This window comes from Ambystoma mexicanum, chromosome 2q, assembly GCF_040938575.1.
Source record: "Ambystoma mexicanum isolate Mex_15411 chromosome 2q, UKY_AmexF1_1, whole genome shotgun sequence".
Taxonomy (NCBI): domain Eukaryota; kingdom Metazoa; phylum Chordata; class Amphibia; order Caudata; family Ambystomatidae; genus Ambystoma; species Ambystoma mexicanum.
The window spans coordinates 1368021007-1368042877 of NC_090924.1; the positions used below are offsets into that span (position 1 = coordinate 1368021007).

At 48.6% G+C, this 21871-nt stretch overlaps 2 protein-coding genes across 3 annotated transcripts in view; one reads left to right on the forward strand and one right to left on the reverse strand.

Moving 5' to 3' along the window:
* Positions 1–14987, forward strand: part of TOP2B (DNA topoisomerase II beta) — a 934132-nt gene extending 919145 nt beyond the window's left edge. For both annotated transcript variants that reach the window (XM_069648849.1, XM_069648850.1), the window contains exon 36: positions 14498–14987. In XM_069648849.1, coding sequence (XP_069504950.1) covers positions 14498–14662 — 165 coding nt within the window. In that variant the 3' untranslated portion in view covers positions 14663–14987. The remainder of the gene's footprint in view (positions 1–14497) is intronic.
* A 1095-nt stretch (positions 14988–16082) lies between these two features.
* RARB (retinoic acid receptor beta) overlaps positions 16083–21871 on the reverse strand; it is a 544674-nt gene continuing 538885 nt past the window's right edge. The window contains exon 8 of the mRNA XM_069648851.1: positions 16083–16423. Within this exon, the coding sequence (XP_069504952.1) occupies positions 16227–16423 (197 nt within the window). The 3' untranslated portion in view covers positions 16083–16226. The remainder of the gene's footprint in view (positions 16424–21871) is intronic.

A 21871-nucleotide genomic window follows, 5' to 3' on the forward strand; every position in this document is an offset into this window, starting at 1 on the left:
CTCCTATTTTGAGTACCATATATGCAAAAAGGCCATGCCATGTGGTCTAAATTCGTCCTTTGGTCTTCTTGCTTTCTGGTCATCATCCTGCCCTCCCAGGTCAGGAAACACAGTGTAAGGTAATGCTCTTCCCGGCCTTTGTGTGGCTGAACTAGTCATGCCCAGGTTTTGTACTGTCTGGTAGGAATTGTCTGTTGCTGGGCACATATGGTGTTTGTGTCTGAGCATGATTTGGACCGTCCTTACCTGTCTGACTAACCAGAGCTGAAGACAACTTCGAATGACAATCTGCATTGGCTAAGCTTTCAACCAGCGAAGGCCCGATACATCTGCTGCGACCACAGAAGACCCTAGTCGGTGCTCCTAACATTGGACTGGTGGGCCCCACAATCCTGCACCTGAAGCCTGCTTTCAGAGGACATTGGAAGTGTCACAGGACCATCCTGGGGGCTGCTCATACACACCTAAGGCTTCTGCGCTGTACTCTTCGCTGTTCCGAGTCACCGGTTGGCAAACCGGTGAAGACTTGTCACTATGAAGACTATCCACTTGTGGCTTAAGATAATCTATACTGCTGTTGCTCTCCAAGATGAGGAGTTGACTTCCTGGATCCAGATCTTCACCACTGCCACAAATGTTGCATGCTGATCCCTTACCCGAGGTTCTTAGCTCTTGCCCTGCTTCTGCTGTAGCCTGGAGGTCTCGTCACGTTATGGTACCATCTCTGACTGCTGTCCTGAGGATTCTGACCATTCCAACGGCGCATCTGTCAGAGCCGTCCCAGATTCAGAGATTTGAACAGCTTCATAGCCCAAACCATTCCTGACACCATCTTCTGCCACGGCACTTGCGACCCCTGAACCTCCGTCGACTGGACAAATAATGTGTCCCCAGCGACTCATAAGTTTCACAGGGGTTGTTATTCCGCGAGTTTACTTATGTGTTCATGCCCTGTCCTGCCATAGGGATTTTATCGGTGCAAAGTCCTCTCCCTAGCCTGGCTGTGATTGTTGTACACCTCAGGATTACCCTTAATGTAGTGGGCTTGAGTGTATCCCTAAAACTTAGCTTGCATGTCAACAATGCTTGTAAACTCTATCTTTTACCTACCTGTTGGCTTTGCCAATGCTTGTGCAGGGTAACATTTGTGATTGCCAACCCCCTCTCGGATATCTGGAGCTTGGACTCTGTTGAGACACTGGCCCTACTTACCTGATGAGGAAGGACTGCTAAAGTTTGGTGTCTGTCTCTTTTATAAAGGGTATATGGTTTGTTTTTATGCATTGATCACTTTATTTGCTTTAGTTAAATTGTTTTTCTTGATTGAACTATTTTTACTGTGTTTTAGTGTTAAGTATAGGTAATCTTACTTTGATATTACCAACTGTGTAAATGTGTATGTAAGTGAATTGTGCAATATGACATGCATTACTTACCGTAAAAGCATTTCTGATGGTTGTATCCGCTTAGATTCACATGCTGTGCATAGTCCGACATCCAGTGGCCACTGCGGAGTATTGCATCTTGTTTTTCGAAAGTCGAAAAGGGGACGTCGACATAGGCGTGTCTGTGATACTATCCCTATAGTGACATGTAGTGTACCCAAAATCCCTCACACGTCGAGGTCCCTCTGTATTTTTTCTGCCATGAGGGAGCCTTATGACTAACGTGAGTGAGTACAGAAAAGAGATAAAGTAATAAGACGTCTATGTTCCTTCCATCCGAGCGGGGAGGAAGGGTGGACGCATGTGAATCTAAGCAGATACAACCATCAGAAATGTTTTTACGGTAAGTAATGCATGTCTTCCAGTGCCTAGAGTAGAATGTGCTCTAGGCTTGAAGGGCAGTTCTCTCTTAGCAATAGTGTAACAGAGAGTGATGCATTGGACAATCCATCTAGATATAGTGGATTTAGAAACTGCATCTCCTTCTCTTCCTGCCGCCACTGAGACAAAGAACTGATTAGTCATTCTCAGTGGTCTAGTACTTTCCATATGAAACATGACCGCTCTGCGCACATCAAGTGTGTGTAGGCTCTTTTCTCCCAAGTTTGATGGGTTTTGAAAGAACGTTGGTAGTTCTATAGACTGATTGACATGGAATTTTGAAATGAACTTCGGTGCAAACCTAGGGTGTGTGCATAGAACCACCATATCTTTGTGAACTGTTAGAAAGGGATCTAGTATAGAGAGTGCTTGTAGTTCACTCACTCTCCTAATGGAGGTGATGGCTATCAAGAAAGCAGTCTTAAGAGTGAGGTACTTGAGGGTTGCTTTATGCATGGGTTTGAAGGGGGAGCCCATTAGCCCGGTTAGTACAATAGTCAGGTCGCATGCGGAAGCTGGGTTAGATATAGGAGGGTGAATCCTCTTCACTTCCTCCATGAAGGCTTTAATAACTGGAACTTTCCACCATGACACCTTATGTTGAGACGTAGTGTAGGCGGAGAGTGCAGCTAGGTGAATTTAAGACTAAACCTGAGTCCAACAAGTGAGTCAGGTATAGAAAAATCTGTGTGAGAAACTAGTCAACAGGGTTGATGCTTTTTGCCTTACACCAGATGACAAACTGTTTCCACTTGCTAGAGTAGCAGTAACAAGTGTTCGGTTTCCTTGCTTCTCTGAGGGTGTCCATGCATCTCTGTGGGAGCTGCAAGTGACCAAATTCTATGACCTCAGGAGCCAGGCTGCCAAGTTCAGGGTCTGTGGGCATGGGTGCAGCGTTTGGCCCCTGTCCTGTGACAGCATGTTGAACGGGCAGGGTAGTTTCACTGGAGGAGACAGTAACATCTCCATCAGATGAGAAACCAGGGTTGGCGGGCCAACATGGGGGCCACCAGTATCATGGTAACTGGTTCCTGGTGCATCTTGTGCACTATCTTGTTGAGAAGAGGGCTTGGGGGGGGGGGGGGGAAGCGTAGACAAATTTCCCTGACCATGTTATCCAGAGACCGTTCCCCTTGGAGCGGTTCTGACGGTACCTGGAGGCGTAATCTTAGCATTGGGTGTTCTCCAGAGTTGCGAACAGGTCGATCTCTGGGAAGCCCCATTCTGCGAAAACGTTGGAGATGATGTCTTCGTGTAGTCGCCATTCGTACTCTGCGGGCAGAGGGAAGTCTCTGCTGAGTTCATCTGCCAGAAGATTGAGTTCCCCTGGTACATGTTGAGATAACAGGAACATGTTGTGTTTGAGAGACCACTTCCAGATGTTTTGGGACCGATTGGACAGTCCTGAAGAGTGAGTGTCCCCTTGCTTGTTCAGGTAGTACATGGCTGTGGTGCTGTATGTGAGGATCAGCACTGTTTTCCCTTGGAGGTGTGTCTGGAAAGCCTTCAGTGCTTTGAAGACCGCCAGCAGTTCCAGCAAGTTTGTGTTTGGACGTCACACGCGGAGTCCAAACTCTGTGTGCAGTCTGATGGGATAGGTGAGCCCCCCATCCTGTGAGGGATGCATCTGTGGTTATAGTAGGTTCCACTGCGGGGGTTGCGAAAGGTTTCCCCAACACGAGGTTTTCTTTCGACCACCATCGCTGCGAGGGAATCAAGGCCTGCAAGACCACCTTAGATCGTCCCATTGTCCGCTGGCCTGACACCACTGGCTGTTGAGCCACTCTTACATTATGCGCACGTGAGGTACCAAATAAATACATGATGCCATCATTCCTAGCAACCGCATGGCCTTGCGTACCGTCACCTCCCGACCGGCTACATATTGAGGGATCTGAAACAGCATGTTTTGGACCCTCTCGTTGGAGGGGAAGACGAGGCCGTCCTTTGTTCGAATTAGAGCCCTTAGGAATTGCTTTGCTTGGCTGGTGTCTAGACTGGACTTCTTCTCGTTGATGGAGAAGCCCAGGTGGAAAAAAAGGTCTACAGTCTTTTGGGTATTTGAGAAGCATGTTTCGTAAGAATCCCCCGTTATGAGCCAGTCGTCGAGGTAAGGGTAGACTGGAATGGACAACCTGCGCAGGTGTGCCGCTGCCTCTACCTTCGTGAATACCCTTGGCACTGAAGCTATGCCGAAGCGTAGCACTTTGAACTGATAGTATTTGCCATCTGTCATGATCCTGAGGTATTTTCTGCGCGCTGGCAACATTGAAATATGAAAGTATGCATCTTTCATGTCCAGTGTTGCCATGTAATCCCCCTGTGTGAGCAGGGGAATTACCTCCTTTAAAGTCACCATACAAAATTTCTGAGGTTTTACGAATTTGTTCGCTGGGCACAGATCTAGTACAGGGCGCATGGTTAAATCCTTTTTGGGTACAAGGAAGTACACTGAATAAATACCCTCCTTTACCTGTGATAGAGGTAAAACCTCTATTACTCCTTTTTCCAGCAGCAGTTCGACTTCCTGAAGAAGGATGGAGAGGTGTTCCGGTGATGGGTGTTTCTCCAGCATGGGGTCTGGCATGGATTCACATGCTCATGAATATTCCCCGTCGTCAGGCTGGGAATCCTCGGTAAAGAAAAAAAAAACAGTATCAGTTTCGTTTCTGATCTGTCTTTCGTAGTAATAACCAATCACTGGTCTCTGGGTCATACTGACCACAGCCAATGACTGCCCTCTACCTAAGCACCGCCTCTGGCAGCCATCTTTAGATTTTTACCGCATGTTCATGTGTTGGGATCCTCGTGCTATTGCTCTCGAGCGTTAGTGCTATTTTTTCACGTTTTTTTCTCAAAAACTTCGTTTTTTCGGTCAAAAGAGCTTCAAGCTCCACCGACTCTCCATCCGATCAACGGGGACCAGTGTCGGATTCGACTGCGCCCCTCAAGGGTGAAGATTTCGTCGAGCTACGCTTTGGAGGACTCCAGAATTTTCTCAGGCCCGGACATGGCCCAGGAGAAGGGAAGCTCGACGCCCGGAAAGCTGTTCAGGATCTGCCCTGGATGCCAGCTACAGAACGTCTTTAAGGAGGACGAACACTCCTTTTGTCTCTACTGCTTACATGAGGACAAGACGCACGTGGAGAAGGACTGTGCGTTTTGCGGCAATATGTCGGAGCGGACCATGAAGGACCGCCATCAACGTCTCGCCAACTAGCTGGAAGGGAAGAGCCCGTCAGGCGAGAAGAAGAGGAAGAAATCCGAGCGGTCTTCTAAGACCTTTGAGGACGCCCCGGCGACGGGGGTCCAACACAAGGCCAAGCACCGCAAGTCCGCTGGCACCGGGAGCGCCGAACGGTCGGGCTCTACGGGCGCCAGGCAGGGCGCACCCTCCCCGGCACCTTCAGCCACGAGCCAACGATCTGGGTCGGGTAAGAGGAAGGGCGAGCACCCGGCGAAGCTCCTGGAGAGGCCCCGGTCGAGCTCGAAGGCCCCATCGGAGGGGGAGCGAGGCAGTGTCCCCCCCCTCAAGGATAAGGCGGTGAGCGCACCTAAGGTGGTGAAGGCCTTAATCCATCCGGCCAAGCCCTCTATCGATACTGTCGCGGCGGCCCTGGCTCAGCCTGTGGAGGCTACACCAGTGGTGGCGACCTCGGGGCTCAGAGACTCCCTGCCACCTCGGAGGGAGTCCTCTTTTGTGCCCATCGATAGGACCCCCGTGAAATCCCCGGCGGGGAAGAAAGAGGGGGGGGCAGGGCGTCGTCGTAGATTCGGCCTCAACCTCGGAGGAAGAGCTGATTGAGGTCTTAAGCCACGGCCTTGGCGTGGAAGAAGACCGGCCCGTCGGGATGGATCCCGACGCAGGTGACGACGACATCGTCGAGGGTGTCGACGGGGCCCCTGATCGCCCGTCGGATTCCCCTCTGCCAGCGCCGCAAGACAACTCGGTGGCCATTTTGTTGGCTATACAGTCCTTATGTTCAGAGATAAGGACGAGACTACCGTTGCAGACGGAGGAACCTCTCCCGTCGGGGGATCCTGAACCGGGACCTTCTGGTGCTCCCCCGCCCAAGAAAAGAAGGATTCACCCTCCACCTCCTTTTCAGCCGTCGCGCCCCGTCCAGCCCTCCTCCCCGTCCACCCGAGGGGATGATACGGGGACTGACACGGCAGCGACGGGTACGGACGACGAGGATATACCGTCGTCACCTCCCACCAGGGCTTCTCCGCCCGACGAGATTGGATCGTTCCACTCCATGATCGCCAGGGCATCCGAGCTTTTCCAACTCTGCCCTGAGGAGAAGAAAAAGGAAGGATTCCTTTATCAACGGCGCGAGGCCAAGAGGAAGACGGTCCTCGCGGTGCCTCTACTGGACGACATTTGGGAGGAGGGCCTCGCCCTCCTCAAGAACCCTTCCACGACGCCAGCTAGAAGAGACCGGTACGAGAAGAAGTACCGGGTCCCGGATGCGGCCCCCCTGTGCCTCTGGGCGCAGCCTACCCCGGACTCCGTCGTCTCAGCGGCGGCCAGGAAGAAAGCGGGGGGGTGCGGCCTCCACATCGACTTCCCCACCGGACGGCGAGGGAAAGAAATTGGACGCTATGGGACGCAGGGTCATCTCGTCTGCAGCGACGATGATTAAAGCGGCCAACGCCTTGGCTATCGTGGCCCGCTACGACAGGGAGCTATGGTACAAACTGGCTCCCCTGCTGGACTTCCTACCGGACGACAAGAGGGCGGATGCCCTGGGGATCCTACAGGAAGGCGAGGTGGCGTCGGACCACGCCATCACTATTGCGACGGACATCGCCGACACTGGGTTTCGCCAGTTGGGCAACGGCGTGTGCCTTAGGCGGCGTGGATGGCTCAAGGCTACGGACTTCCGTCAAGACGTACAGACCAGAGTCCTGGACATGCCGTTCGATGGGAACAACCTGTTTGGGAAAACAGTGGACGATTCCCTTCAGGCCATTAAAGCGGACACTGAGACGGCCCGGGCCCTTGGGGTTCTGCAGCAACGACGGACGGCCTTTCGGAGCAGCGGAGGCAAGGGCGCCTCCAAAGGTTCCGGCGGCGGTTTCTCCACCTACCGTCAAGCGGCCCGCTTGTCGTCTCAGGAGGCCTACAGAGGACGAGGCAAGTCTGGCGGACCCGGCCGTCGTCGCCAAGGAGGTCAAGGCGGCAAAGCCTCGTCGAAACAGGATTGAACCGGCCGTGGGGTCGGGCCCCCACTGAAGCACCCCGGTGGGAGGCCGGCTGGCGAGCTTCGTCAGCGTGTGGGAGTCCATCTCCACCGACCGTTGGGTGCTGGACGCCTTAGCCCGGGGCCACGCGCTCGAGTTTCAAAGAAGGTGCCCGCGCGTCCCCCCCGTGGCCAGGAAAGAGCTTCACGTCCCTCAGCTTCTCCTGGAGGTAAAGGCGATGCTCAGGAAGGGCGCCATCGAACTCGTCCCAAAGAGGCTTCGGGGCTCCGGAGTTTACTCGAGATACTTCCTCGTGAAGAAGAAGACGGGAGGATGGCGCCCCATCCTAGACCTGCGACGTCTGAACAAGTTCATCAAGGCGCAGAAGTTCCGGATGGTCACCCTCCAGCACGTCCTGGGGCAGCTGGAGGAAGGAGACTTCCTGTCGTCGTTGGATTTGGAGGATGGCTACCTCCATATTCCCATCCTAAAGGGGCACCGAAAATTCCTCAGGTTTGTGGTCCAAGGGCGTCACTACCAGTTCAAAGCCCTCCCCTTCGGACTACGGTCGGCACCCAGGGTATTCACCAAGTGCCTTGCTCCGGTGGCGGCGCAGCTGCGCCGCGAGGGGATCCACGTCTACCCCTACCTGGGCGACTGGCTCATCCGAGCCAAGACGAGGGAGCTCGCCGTGGAGCACATGGCAAGGACCGTCCAACTTCTCACGGACCTGGGATTCTCCGTGAACTACGCCAAGTCCCACCTGGTACCCGCGCAAAACGCACTGTTTCTGGGAGCGAAGCTCAACACAGTGTCCCTTCTGGCCTCCCCGTCGGAGGAAAGGACCAGGTCCATCCTGGGCAAGGTACAGCGGATGTTGGTTTCCGACGCGGCCAAGGTGAGGTCCATCAAGTCCCTCCTCGGAATGATGTCTTCTTGCATCTACCTCATTCCCATGTGGAGGCTCCGGATGCGCCCGTTGCAGGAGTTCCTGGACGCGCGCTGGATCCAAACGACGGGCGGCTTCGAGGAGAGGATCACACTCGACGAGAGTTTCCGCCGAGCGGTCCGGTGGTGGGGCAACCGCGCGCATCTGACGGCGGGCATGGACTTCCAGACCCCAGACCACCAGGAGACAGTGACCACGGATGCCTCCCTGGAAGGGTGGGGAGCGCACACCGAAAATCTGCACGTGAGAGGCCTCTGGCTCCCGACGGAGAAGTCCCTCCATATCAACGTCCTGGAGCTCCGTGCAGTGTTCTGGGCCCTCGGGTCTTTCCTTCCGTCCCTCAAGGGCAAGGTGGTGAGGATCTTCACCGACAACACCACCACCATGTTTTACATCAGGAAACAGGGCGGAACCAGGTCCCCAGCACTGTCCAAGGAGGCGCAGGACCTGTGGCATTGGGCCGTCGCCCAAAGGATGTTTCTGGTGCCGTTTCATCTGGCAGGGATAAAAAACACCATCGCCGACTCACTCAGCAGGGAGCTGCGCTCGTGCCACGAGTGGGAACTACGGCAGGATCTAGTGGATCGCCTCTTCAGACGGTGGGGCACACCCCAGATCGACCTGTTCGCGACGGCGACGAACTCCAAGTGCCGGAGGTTCGCCAGCAGGTTTCCCCAGGCGAGGAGCATGGGCGATGCTTTCTCGTTCCCCTGGGAGGGCCTGTTCCTCTACGCGTTCCCTCCTTTGCCACTGCTGATCCGGCTCGTCAACCAGCTCAAGAGGTCACGGTGCAGAATGATCCTCGTCGCACCTGCGTGGCCGAGGCAGATATGGTTCCCGGACCTTCTGGACTTGTCAGCGTCCCCGCCAATCAAGCTGCCGGTGGACGCGGATCTACTCTCCAGGGAAGGAGGCGCCATCCTCCACCACGACCCGAAATCGCTGAACTTGCAGGCCTGGCTCCTGCAGCGCTAGAGTTTGGAGGATACGACATACCGGCCGACTGCAGAGAGGTTCTTGCAAAGGCCAGGGCGTCCTCGACTCTTAAATGCTACGGACACAAATGGAAGAGGTTCTCTGTCTGGTGCCACGCACAGAAGATTAACCCTCTACGGATTACGGCTCCCCAGGTACTGCCGTACCTGCTGACGCTGGCCAAAGCTGGACTGGCATACGCGTCCATCAAGATTCATCTTGCTGCGATCTCCCGATACACCAGAACCACGGGCCGGACGTCGTTGTGGTCTCATCGTCTGGTGAAAGAGTTCATGAAGGGACTGTTCAGATCGTTCCCGCCGGTGAAGGCGCCGGCCCCGGCGTGGGAGCTCAACGTGGTGCTGACCAAGCTCATGGGACCTCCGTTCGAGCCTCTGCACTCGGCCCCGTTGAAGTTTCTGTCGTGGAAAACAGCGTTTCTTGTGGCCATCACCTCCGCACGACGGGTGGGAGAGATCCAGGCCCTTTCCTGCAAGGCCCCGTACTTGACTTTTCACGACACGAGGGTAGTGCTCAGGACGCACCCCTCCTTCATGCCCAAGGTACCGTCGGACTTCCATCTCAACGAACCCTTGGTGTTGCCTGTGTTCTTCCCGTCGCCTTCGTCGCCGGCTGAGAGGACTTTGCACTCGCTGGATGTGGCTAGAGCGCTGAAGTTCTACGTGGACCGCACAAAGTGTTTTCGGAAGACGTCACAACTCTTTGTGATTTTTGGACCTGTCAATCAGGGGAAGGCTCTCTCAAAGGCTTCCATTTCCAGATGGCTCTCCGGCTGTATCATGTACTGTCATCGGTTGGCAAACCGACCGCTGCCTGGCCGTCCGAGAGCCCATTCCACCAGAGCGATCGCAGCTACCACGGCGTTCCTTTCTGGTGTGCCCCTGCTGGACATATGCAGAGCTGCTACGTGGAGGTCGACGCACACCTTCACGAAATTCTACTGCGTCGATCGGGATTCCAGGGAGGAGTCCAGGGTCGGCCAAGCAGTGCTGCGCAACCTGTTCGCCTGAGGTGAGCCTGGTGAGGAGGTAAGATGCTTAATGTTGAGCCTTTGCCACCTCCCGTGGTTGTGCATGTATGTACTGCTATGTATTCTTTATTCATGAGCATGTGAATCGATGCCAGACCCCATGCTGGAGAAGGAACAAGTTACTTACCTGTAACTGTTGTTCTCCAGCATGGGTCTGGCATGGATTCACATGCGAACCCTCCCGCCTACTCCTCTGCGGCTCTTCACTTGGTCATACTGCCACTTCACGTGCTTCCAAATCTGAAGATGGCTGCCAGAGGTGGTGCTTAGGTAGAGGGCAGTCATTGGCTGTGGTCAGTATGACGCAGAGACCAGTGATTGGTTATTACTACGAAAGACAGATCAGAAACGAAACTGATACTGTTTTTTTTTTCTTTACCGAGGATTCCCAGCCTGACGACGGGGAATATTCATGAGCATGTGAATCCATGCCAGACCCATGCTGGAGAACAACAGTTACAGGTAAGTAACTTGTTCCTTTCCCCTTGGGGGTCTGAATGTAGGGGACCGACCGAATTCGATGCAGTAACCGTGGGTTATTGTTGACGGTACCCAGCGGTATGTGGTAATTCCCTCCCATGCTTGTAGGAATGATGTTAACCGGCCTCGGACCGGAGATACATGGGAGGGGACCCGAACTTTCGGGTCATTTGGTGTTGGTAGCCGGGGAGCTTCTGGAAGTGGGGCCCTGACCTCTTCCCTTGCCACAACGTTGTCCTCTCTGAGCATACTGTCCACTGGTTCCCTGAGGGGAGGACCAGTTGCCGGCTGGCTGAGGAGTATTTTTGTTGTTGTTGGTTTTGTCGTTGGCCACGAAAAAAGCGCCTGTTGCCATAACCTCGCCTATTAGGTCTTGTGATTTGGTCCAGAGTCTTGAGTTTTGTGTTCCTTCTTAGCTGTTTCCAGTGCGTCATCCACCACCTTGCCAAACAAGTTTGAGTCTTCAAGGGGTTTGTTGATGAGGGATGCCTCTATTTCTGGCTTGAAACCTGAGTTTCTAAGCCAAGCATGACGCTTAAGAAGTACACCCTGGACTAGTGACCGGCCAGCCGTTTCCGCAGCATCTAAGGTGTTCTTGATGATGCTTTGGTTTACCTGAGTACCTTCTGTCACAATGGCTAACAAGCGGGTTCGCAAGGGCCCAGGTGCTTCTTGTAGGCCTTCGCGCAACAACGACCATTGGGAATCAGCGTAGTCTACCAACAAAGTTGTGTTGGCAATCCGTGTGGAAAAAGCTGCTGAGGATATAATCCTTTTTCCCAAGGCATAAAGCTTCTTCCCCTCTTTGTCTGGGAGTGCTTCGCTAGTAGATAGCGGAACCCTGGCCCTTTTCCTTGTGGTGGTTACTACCAGGAAATCGGGTATGGAGTGACCCCGAATATATAAGGGATCCGAAGGTGAGGGGCTAAAAAGCTTCTCTATTCTTGGGTTGACCCCTCTAACCATTGCAGGTGTAGATAAAGAGGGAACAAAGCCTCTCTTCACTGAGGCAAGAAGGGGTATGGCTTGGCTAGTAGGCGGCTTTTCCTTAATTATTTTCTCCACAAAATCGACTTCTGGGGTAATTTCACCTGTGTCAATTTCAAAATGTGCTGCCGCCTTGCGTAGCACTGCATTGAGGGTGGGTTGATCATCCACAGGTGAAGGGTCCCTGACCGGTGTGGTCTGAGGAGAGGGCAGATCTAACACATCAGGGTCTGTAGACGCCCCTGGTGACTGCCAGGGCTGTGGTTCACATATGTCTCGGTCTTCCTCGAAGTCCCCTACAGGGTCTTGTAGAGCCTCAGTATTTAGGAATTCTTCATCTTCCTGAAAATGTGGACCCTCTTCAGTGGGGTCACATGTATCAATTTCTTCCTCAATTGGGTCGAAAAGTCTGGGAAATTTGGCCCTAGGGTCTTCAGGGAGCACCTCCCCTGGCCTCTTGGGTGTGATGTGTTCAGAATTGTACACAAACCTATCTAGTCTGTCCATACATGATTCAAATCTTTCCCTAGTCCACTGGGATAATCCTGAACGGTCTAGCGGCGGAAAGAGCTGCTCCTCCGCCTCTAGGCGTCAAGATCTCTCCCATAGCGTGTGGTATATATCCCCCCTTCGTCCTCTGAGAAACCTTCTTGTGGAGCCGGCACTGGGGACGTATCTCTGGGTCTTCCCTTCGACGTGGGGGGGGGGCGGTTCCGTACCCTCCGTAGATTTCGAAGTCTCTCGACCTTGTGAGTGGGCTTCAGTGACTTTCACCCCCGTCTCTGCGTGTCCTTGGAGACAATTCTAGCTAAGCTTTCCACGACTAGTTTGTCTGTCGAGTGCTGGTCGTGAATAGTTTTCGGCGGAGCCGGAACCTTACGGTCGACAGGCGCCTTGCGAGGTGTTTCGACTGACGTTTTGGTGGTAGCGCCCTTAGTAAAAGAAGGCCCACTCGCTAGGTGCGTATGCGGGGAGGGCTGGCGACCCTTATGGTCGGTGGAGGCAGCCGGTTGCTTCAGCGTCTCCGTTGGCGCTGAGGTCTTCTTCGATTTCGAAGAATGGCCGTGGGTTGTGTGCTTTGTGATTTTTTTTCTTTTTTTTTTTTCGTGTGCGTCGGCGTTGCCGGGGTGTACATCCCCATAAGTAGGGCCGGAGACACGCGGTGGAGTGGGAGCGCTCCATAGAGAGGTCGACAACCTCCGTTACGGAGGTAGTGTTATCACTATGCCCCTCGTCGCACTCGGCGGCCGCTGGTGAGGAATCAGCCCTCGACATGCCGTAGGCTGCCCACCTTTTGACCCTGCGTTCCTTCAAGGTTTTTGGGCGACAGAGTTTACAGGCCGCACAGCCGGCCTCGTTGTGGTCGAGGGGTAAGCAGCGGTTACACCGCTTATGCTTGTCCTTCCAAGGGAATTTGCCGTTACAAGGGCAAAATCTAAAAGGAGTCCTCTCCATAGCTGAGGATATAATAAGCGATAACGACCCCGAGGGAAAGGGGGGGAGGAAAGGAAAGGCATTCTAGAAGAAACAAATGTCCACAACAACCACCATTCTCCCTACTGTGTAGGCCGGCGAGGCTGGGCCACGTGTTCGGCAGCACCGATAGGATCGCCACCGCCGACGAAAATCTTGCCTCGGTGGGGAAGTTGAATGGCCGTTGAAAGAGGGCTGGAGGCGGTTGGATTAAACAATAACTGACAAATCAACCAAGGGTCGAATAAATGGTAATGTCTCTTACGAGCTCCGCATAAGGCGAACAGTATACTGGGTGGAAAAAAACTATCAGAGGGAACTCGTCGCGTGAGGGATTTTGGGTACACTACATGTCACTATAGGGATAGTATTACAGACACGCTTATGTCGACGTCCCCTTTTCTACTTTCGAAAAACAAGATGCAATGCTCCGCAGTGACCGCTGGATGTGGGACTATGCACAGCATGTGATTCTAAGCAGATTAACAAACATCAGAAATGCTTTTATTGGCTTTCCCTGTTAGGTGTTTTAAGGCCTAATAAATTAGAATATTGTGTAGTTGTGTATACTCATTATTTGTTTCTATGTCTAACTGTACTTGCACACCACCCCCATAACTCCTGGTCTGCTCAGCTCACGTTACCTTAATTGACCAAAAGCCAATACTCAAATTCCCCAGTTAGACTGGTCTCTCAGAACTCTACCACAGGGAAGATTCTGAAAATCTGTCTGAACTACCCTTACCTGGCTGTGGGTCGTGGAGTTCAGTTTTTAGGAAATAGAGTGAGCCTTATTTTTACAAATCTAACTTTACCCCATGTATGCTTTTACCTTCAAAACTACATACACGTTTCCTTTGTCCGAGTCTAGTGCAGGGGGGCTTTTCTGACTTTTTAAATCCCTGCCAAGTCACCTGTGGACTGAACTCTTTAAGAACATGGAAGAAAAGTACATGGTTAGGGGAAGGACTGCTTAAGTTCTGCCTTATAACTATCCAGTTATAAACAAAGTAAACCAATAGTAAACCTGTATCCAGGAAAACTGTTGTGAAGACCTCCTATGCCGGAGAAAGCACGTTGGGTGAGATAGAGCCCTTGAAATTAAACGGGTCTAGGAAGTGATGACCATCTTAACTCGAAATAGTAAGGGCATTCTTACAATGACTTTCTTTGTTGTGAGCTGCCTATGCCAAGCTTTTTCATTTCCACAAAATAAGTGAGCATCTGGGTTGTTATGCCAGGGTGCTAACGGGAATATTCTTGGGTAATGCCACTTAGGCCTTGGCTCAGGCCTGTTAAATTGGGCTGCAGGCCTTTACCACATTCTGTCGTGTGGCTGCTGGGGGAGGTTTGATTTCTGGTCATTGGGTCTATGCACTCTTTTCTCATAAAGATGATTGCGACAATATTTTGTTAAATGAAAAACTGTAATCATGCCCTTGACCATTACAAAAATATTTGAGACACTAAAAATGTTCCATATTTCTTAAACGGAATTAGAAATGTATAATTAGAAATGGTAATTGTAGATGTCTGAGCTTTTATTTTCTTATGTTGTTGACGTTTCAGAAATCGAAGAAGGCATCCTTTGACAATGATTCTGATGGAGACATTTTACCCCCAGACTTTGGCTCAGAGAATACGACAGAACGACAGCCAAGGTCCGGCCGAGCCAGGAAAGAAGTGAAATATTTTGCAGAGTCTGACGATGATGATTTTGATATGTTTAGTTAAGTGCTGTAAAGAGCACAAAAACATTTCCGACAATACCTTGTGTAGTCCTTTTGTCCCTCCTGTCGCAAACTTTTGTACATTGGCTTATTTTATGTAATTGCGTAATTGATGGTTTTTATTGTCTGTAGACCTTTTAACATTTTGTTGTTCCACATACACTTTTATGCTCTTTTTTACTCATTGAAATGTTCATGTATGTGTATGATTGGCTTGTAGAAATGTTTTAGACTGTGGTGCTCAAAGCACACATTTTAACTGTCATGGTTGCAACAGCAAACATGCTTTTTGAAATGAGGTTGAAACATTAAAAACAGAAAAAAACGAACAGCTTTGCCTCTGGTGTTTTTTTGTTTTTCTTTTTTTGTTTTTTTTTATAGAAAGGAGCGGCTTAGACGACATTAAAATAAATATATTTATTCTTTGCCAGGAGACTCCATGGAAAAAGGTAAACAGTATATGAACATAGAAAGCATTGTTAAACAATCTCATTGTACAAACAGAGCCAGTGACAATACATCACAGACTTGCTAAAGAATCCCCCCCCCCCCACTTTCCAAAATGTACTAGTGCTTTACATGAGGTCAAAGGAACTTTGTCTCTTGAACCTGCTGCTTTAAGGCTACTCAGCCTGCTTCAGGAGACCGCAGTGTGTTGGTGGTTTCCTATTGGACTGATTTAATTTGAAGAATCCCCCTAACTTGTCATAAAACACATCCCTGTGTCGCATAGGGTAAGTTGGACACACTGCGTGCCCCATGTAGGTAGTGTACAAGCTCCTAAACCTGCTTCCAGGTATCTTTAAAGGCTTGTCAACAAGTAAACTAAGCATAGGATCACTAAAATACTGCACCTTGGAGGCTATATTTTCTGTGATTGTAAAAGTCTCTCATACATCCTTTAATAAAACTCTTTAAAATGAAAGTGATTTGTAGCAATCCAGCAAATCACAATTGAGTAATTGAATTTGCAGTTTACCCATACACAAAATACCTTTGTTTCTGCTGCTAATCCAGGGAATACATTTTATTTTTTGGGTGACTTGAAATATGATTTAGTGGAGCATGCCAACTCCTTTCCACAGTTTTCCAGACAATGTAAAATTGACACTTCTTTTCTGAGTATGGATGGGGTCCTTCTGATAACTTTATCTTCATAATTGTATGTATGCATGATAAAAGGAAAGCACCAAACCATTGTCAAGAGCCACCTTATGTACAAAGTCTTCAACATGAATTTGTTAACAGGTTCAACTCTGTCTTGCCATGCAATTTTGGACAGAGCTGAAAATAGCTTTATTCCTGTGTGCAGCTGTCGATTTTAGAAATGTTTACAGTTTTTCTAGGGTTTCCTTTTACTTTTGAAGTCCAGGAGGAAGTTGTTTAAACAGCGAGTTGTGTGTGTGTATATATATATATATATATATATATATATATATATATATACATTCATATAGAACATATTGGTCATTTTCCTATTTTCATAGCCTCGAAACCAAGCAACGGAAGCAATTTCTTTCCTCCTTGTTCATATGGTTTGGGAATGTCTTAAGAAGCAGAGCAGCTTCCTATTTCACTGGTGTGGATTCTCCTGTGCTGCTGTTATCCGCTGAACTTGGTGAGATGCTCGGACTGTGCTCTTCTGTATCTCCATCTGGACTTGGGGAGCCTGCTTCAAGCCCCTCAGAGTTTTCCAACATTTCTTGGATGAGAGGCGGCATAGAGCCAGGAATTTCCAACTTTAGAGTGATGACACGTTCTGCACCTTTAAACAAAAAAAAGCATAAGGAGACATTATGTGGGTTATGTTTTAGCATTGAACTGCTAGTTTGAATATTACTCACAACTGAGAACTTTTAAATTCCTGATCCGAACCACAAAATGCTTGATGCTAGTGAGCAATCGTTAAGCCTGCTCCCTTTATACAAAGACTGACGAATGTAATTTATGGTCAATGGCCATTAAAGAAGATGGAAACCAGCTTTGTTTTTCTATAATGTTTTAGGTTTATTTATTAGAAAAACAAATATGTCTTGAAAGTTCCAGAAACCAAGTATCACATAAATTAGAGTCCAAAATTTGTCACATAGAAATTCAATAACATAACACTCCATGTAGGTTTTGAACATTCTTAATAGCCCCTACAAAATGAACTGTGTAAATGATTGGTAAGTTAAAAAAAAAAAACCTTGGAATGTTAATCACACTAGCAATCCTTGCATAAATTACATTAGGAGTTCCAAACTAAGTGTATTACTCGAGCCTGCTTGTAAGGGTACAGCTTGAATATGCCAGTACCAGTTTTTACCCCTAGTACAAGTACCGAGCAGGTGGAAAAAGATATAAGTTGAGACCGCCTTTCTCCATTCCAGAGATATAAAAAATGACACGTACGCTAAAAAGCAGAATCCATAAACCCACAATGCATATCTTAACTGCCATAATAATAATTTAGCATTTTTATAGCGCTACAAACCCTCAGGCATCTCAGCGCTGCTTATTGCCCATGGTGTGTGGTGCTCATTTATCGACCTCGGAAGGATGAAAGGCTGAGTGTGGGTCTGCCGGGATTCGAACCTGCGTCGGCAGGCTCTACACTGATGTCAAAGTGAGTGCTATAACTCACTGTGCTATCAGACTGGCTAAATAACTACTTTAAAATTACGTTAGTGTAGAAACTTAAATTAGATAATAACAGAAGCATACAGTGTGCTGAACCTTTATGGAGGACCTACTTTCTGGAATAAAATAGAACAGGGTCACACTACATAAGTAAAGGGGAAAGATTTAAAAAATGCATGCAGGGTCAGATGCTGAATACACAGAGGGAATCAATAAATGGCAGAAAATGCATTTAATCCCAGTAAAATACAGCAGTGGAATGCTAGCATTAGGAGTACATGTGTGACAGCCATTGCAATCTTTAAAAGCATTGCAAATGAAAGCAAGCTTTACAAAACTAGTTAGGCCTTAGGCCCCAGAGCTCAAATGGGCCAGGAAAACAAATCTCAAGCAGCCTGGAACCAGCCGCACAACCCAGCAGAATGGAATGTGAAGAACACAGTTTAAGTTGAGCATGGCAGGACACTGGGATTATCCCAGGCTGGTGGCCATTAAAATGTATTGGTTTCAGATGAAAGCCAGACCACCATGATGTCCAGGTGCGTACACCAGACATTTCCTGCCAACACAATGATGAATGTTTCAAAGAATTAGCGGATGAGATGCACAGTCAGCGGTAGTTCAAATATAAATAAAAGTAGGTATTATAAGATGAAACCTGGTTGAGGAACACATAATTCACCAGGCAGTTAGTCAAAGGATCAATACTATGATAGCACACCTGCCGTACTAGACCGAGGCAGGAAATTACTCTGAGAATAGCCATGGACATTCACAGATATAGCACTGAGATAATGAAGAGCTGTTCTTTAAGTGGTACACCGATCTCTCTAACCTCATAAAAAATCCATATTATGCCACCCAATTAGAGCCCACATTACCTTAGTCTAGTGCTAGCCTATTAACTGTAAGAGAAGTCATGTTTTTAATTTCTAGCAGCTGGGAAGTTTGTGTGTTTTGCTCTTGTGGCTTTTTTAGCCTATTTTTCCTTTTGAGCATTTAAAATCACTGCCTAGCGCTCCCTCTGCCGGGAAAACCATTTCCCCGCACCCCACTCCAGACGTCAGACAATCATCCATGCAAGGTCTACTGCTTGTGCACTTGCAGCCCTTTTTAGGACACACTTACAGGGCAGCCTCTTCCCGGGCCGCCCACAGCTTAGGGCCCAAAAGCAAAGGACTGCTCCTGAAGAAGCATTTCCAGTCAGTGTTAGCCGTGTTGGCCTGGGATGCCAGCCGTCATCAACCAGCAGTGACTAATAAGGTAAGTGTGGTCTGGGTGGGGGAGTACATCAATTACTGTATTCCAGTAAAGCCCTACCACTCTTATTACCTTACATAAGCTAGCGCACCCATGTTAGTCAGCTGGTCTGATGTTTTCCAATCACTGCTGTGTCTCGGACTTGGGCGCTTTCTCCCACTGCTCAAATATCTCAAGCTGAGTCTCAAGTTTGGGCGTTTCTTCCATTTGCTGCAGTGTTCCAAACGTATATGTTTGTCCCACTGCTCATCCTCGAGTCTAGGTGGTTCTCGGTTTGTGAGACCAGCCAATCGCCTTGTGAGACCTAGGAAATCGGCTTTGAAAATAAACTCTGTCAGAGTTTAAGGTATGCATAAATAGCACCACATCTCCCATCCATGTACTCTAGAATGCAGCTACGGCCATGTCAAATCTGGTCTAGCTGCTTGCATAGCTGTCCGCACTAAAACTATGACATGCCACAACACCACTGCCATTAGCATACAGCAACATCCTACGACAAATTCAGTCTAGGTGGACACATATCGAGTCTCCTGCACTAGCACTCTATCTCAACCACCAACAGCATCTGCCCACATGCCTGACCTCGGGGTTGCTTATTGGAGCCTAGCCAGCCCTCGTTAGTCCTAAACCTGGCAGAATGCACACACGCATCTTCTCTGCAATTGCCGCCATTAAACCAATTCTCTATTGCCTGCAGCTCTGGGGGACGCCAGAACTTGACTCATTTAGAGTGGATATGGCCCACTTGATGAACCAGGAGGGAGGCATGGCTGGCACACGTCAGAAAACGCCTTTTTGACCTAAATGAGCAGGAAGCATGGACCCAACCACTGTTGATAAACAAATTAAAGTGCAAATGTATAAAGGTAAAAAAATGTGACGAACTATACAAAGGGCGTATGGTCACAGCATGTAGTAATCTAAACTCTGTGCCAGAGTATATATTAATTATGTCAGACTTTGTCTTTGAGAAATACATGGACTGGATTATACCGACGTATACCCAAGCACTTTTTATTAACTTCAGACTGGGTTCCCTGAAGGTACTAAATGTACTGCCTCATGGAGTCCTGGAAATATAAGTGAATGCCCCTTGTGTAATGCAAATGAGGAAACAGTTGTACATTATGTTTTTTTGCCCTGCCACTCATGAATTAAGAAAACTATCTCTAAAGTATCTGATAATACAAGCTGAGGTCTGCACAATCAACGAAGCCCTAGCTCTATGCAAAATAACTGATGACGCAGGAAGGGTCTACAAAGTATCTAAATTCATACACAGGGTTTGGCTGATGAGAAAAATCAGATATATATTATCTTGAGGATGGATGGTGGAAATGTCTACTCAAGGCCACTCTGATCTCTAGTGACTAATTGGAAACAAAGGAACCCATAAATGAAAATGTTGTGGTTCAACAAAATAAAATACGATGATATGGGCTATATTGGGCTTAAATGAGCTGATGTCCTGGGCTATAGAGGGCTCCAACTTGTAGCGTGGGAGGCTGCAAGCCTTAAAACCCATTTGTTATCATATCCTCTCCTCCCAAAAATAAAACCTAGCCACAAAATGTTATTGATTTTTTAAAATTTCTTGATGAATCAAATGTCACTTCTCACTGACGAATAGCTATGCAATGGAAGGGATTGTTGCCATTGCTATAGACGACCTATGAGCACTTGTTTGGGAGACTGCGAGATTCAAAGTTTATTACAAGTCATCGGAATCTCCACCCCAAAATATAGTGCTATCAGATTTTGTCAATCGTACATCTATAGAATTGATTCTTTTTATAATTTTCGATGTATTAATTGTTATGCTATTTTGATATATTAATTTGTGCCAAAAGGATTGGTATGTATCAATGAAATGTGAGGATGTTCTTTTATGGTTCAGTTACCAAATTAAAAGATTTTAAAAGACGTAAACTCTTAGAAATTCCCATACCTGGACTTCAGTCCTGAGGGCGTTCCAACTACAAAGCGCATTGAGGCCATACAAATGGGGAAGTGGAGCTATACAAATGACAACTACAATACAATACAGAAGTGATGTAAGTGTATGTTATCTAAATGTGGGTTGGCCAGTAGATCAGGACCCACCAATCCTGATTGTTGCACCTATAGGAAGTATGTGCACCCTTGGGGTACAAACCAATGAATGTCCAGTAACCATAACTGTCTCGCACTGGACGAAAACTGAGTGAAGGAATGCCTGTGGCTCTTGTGTTTCCGCTCATCCTTTTGTGTATTCTGAATAAAGAGCTGGGATTAGCTAGCAGTTCACATTCTATTCTCTGTCGCCTCTTTTATTGGCAGTTGCCAAGTAGTGGGCTGAGTTACTTTTTTGGACACAGATTACATTTTGGTAGCAGAGAGAGGGATGGTTCTTTAGGGCTTTTTTGGCAGATTGTGGGACACTAGCCATCCTTCCTTTGTGGACAGAGTACAGTCAGGAGCGTGAAGTTTTGTGCACAACCGAACCAGAGGTCACCAGGAGCCCACTTCAGAGTGAAGTCCTGACCAGTTTTGGGCCCACCTGCTGGACTCTGCCAAGGAGCAGACAGATTTGTGGGTTCCCCTGATGCCAAGAACCCCCAAAGATCTGCAGATGTGAGGTATTATATGCTGGGTAACACTTGGGGGTGGGGACATTATTATGTATTATTTATTAAACTGAAAGTGAAGAGAGGATTAAGAGAAATAACATAAGGGTTAGGGAAGGCTGCGCAGCAAGGTACCTTGGAGGCCCATCCTACTTCGAGGAGAGAGGGGCGGTACGGGGAAGAGACAAAGACAAGGATATCACAGCAGAAACAGGAAGACAGCTGTGTTGTATTGTGTTAAAACTGATTAAATTGTTTATTGTTGCATTGTGTTGTGGTGAGACAGGTCACAGAGAGTTGTTTTTTCTATGTGTATTGTTACAGTAGCATGTAGTATTGTTTGATGGAGGTTAATGGGGCAATATGATTATTTAGATTGTGAGCGGGTTTCGTTGTGACATAGAGGTAGGATTTAGACATTGAGGCGTGGCTTCAGACAATGACCACAAGTGGTAGAATTGTAATAGGGTTTTGAAAACAGGTGGGGCTGTGAGTAAGGGATAAGTGAGAGAGAACTGTGAATAACATTGATGTCCTGATAATTGGTAAGCTCAATATTATTTGCATTGTTTATTTGTGTAGCTGTGCATTGCCCATAGTGTCACTATGTCTGATACACCCATCATACACCTATGTAAGGCATTTCCTATATACAGCACAAAAACACCAAATACCATGCTGAATGGGTGAAAAATACTTCTGGCAAAATGTTTATGCTATTG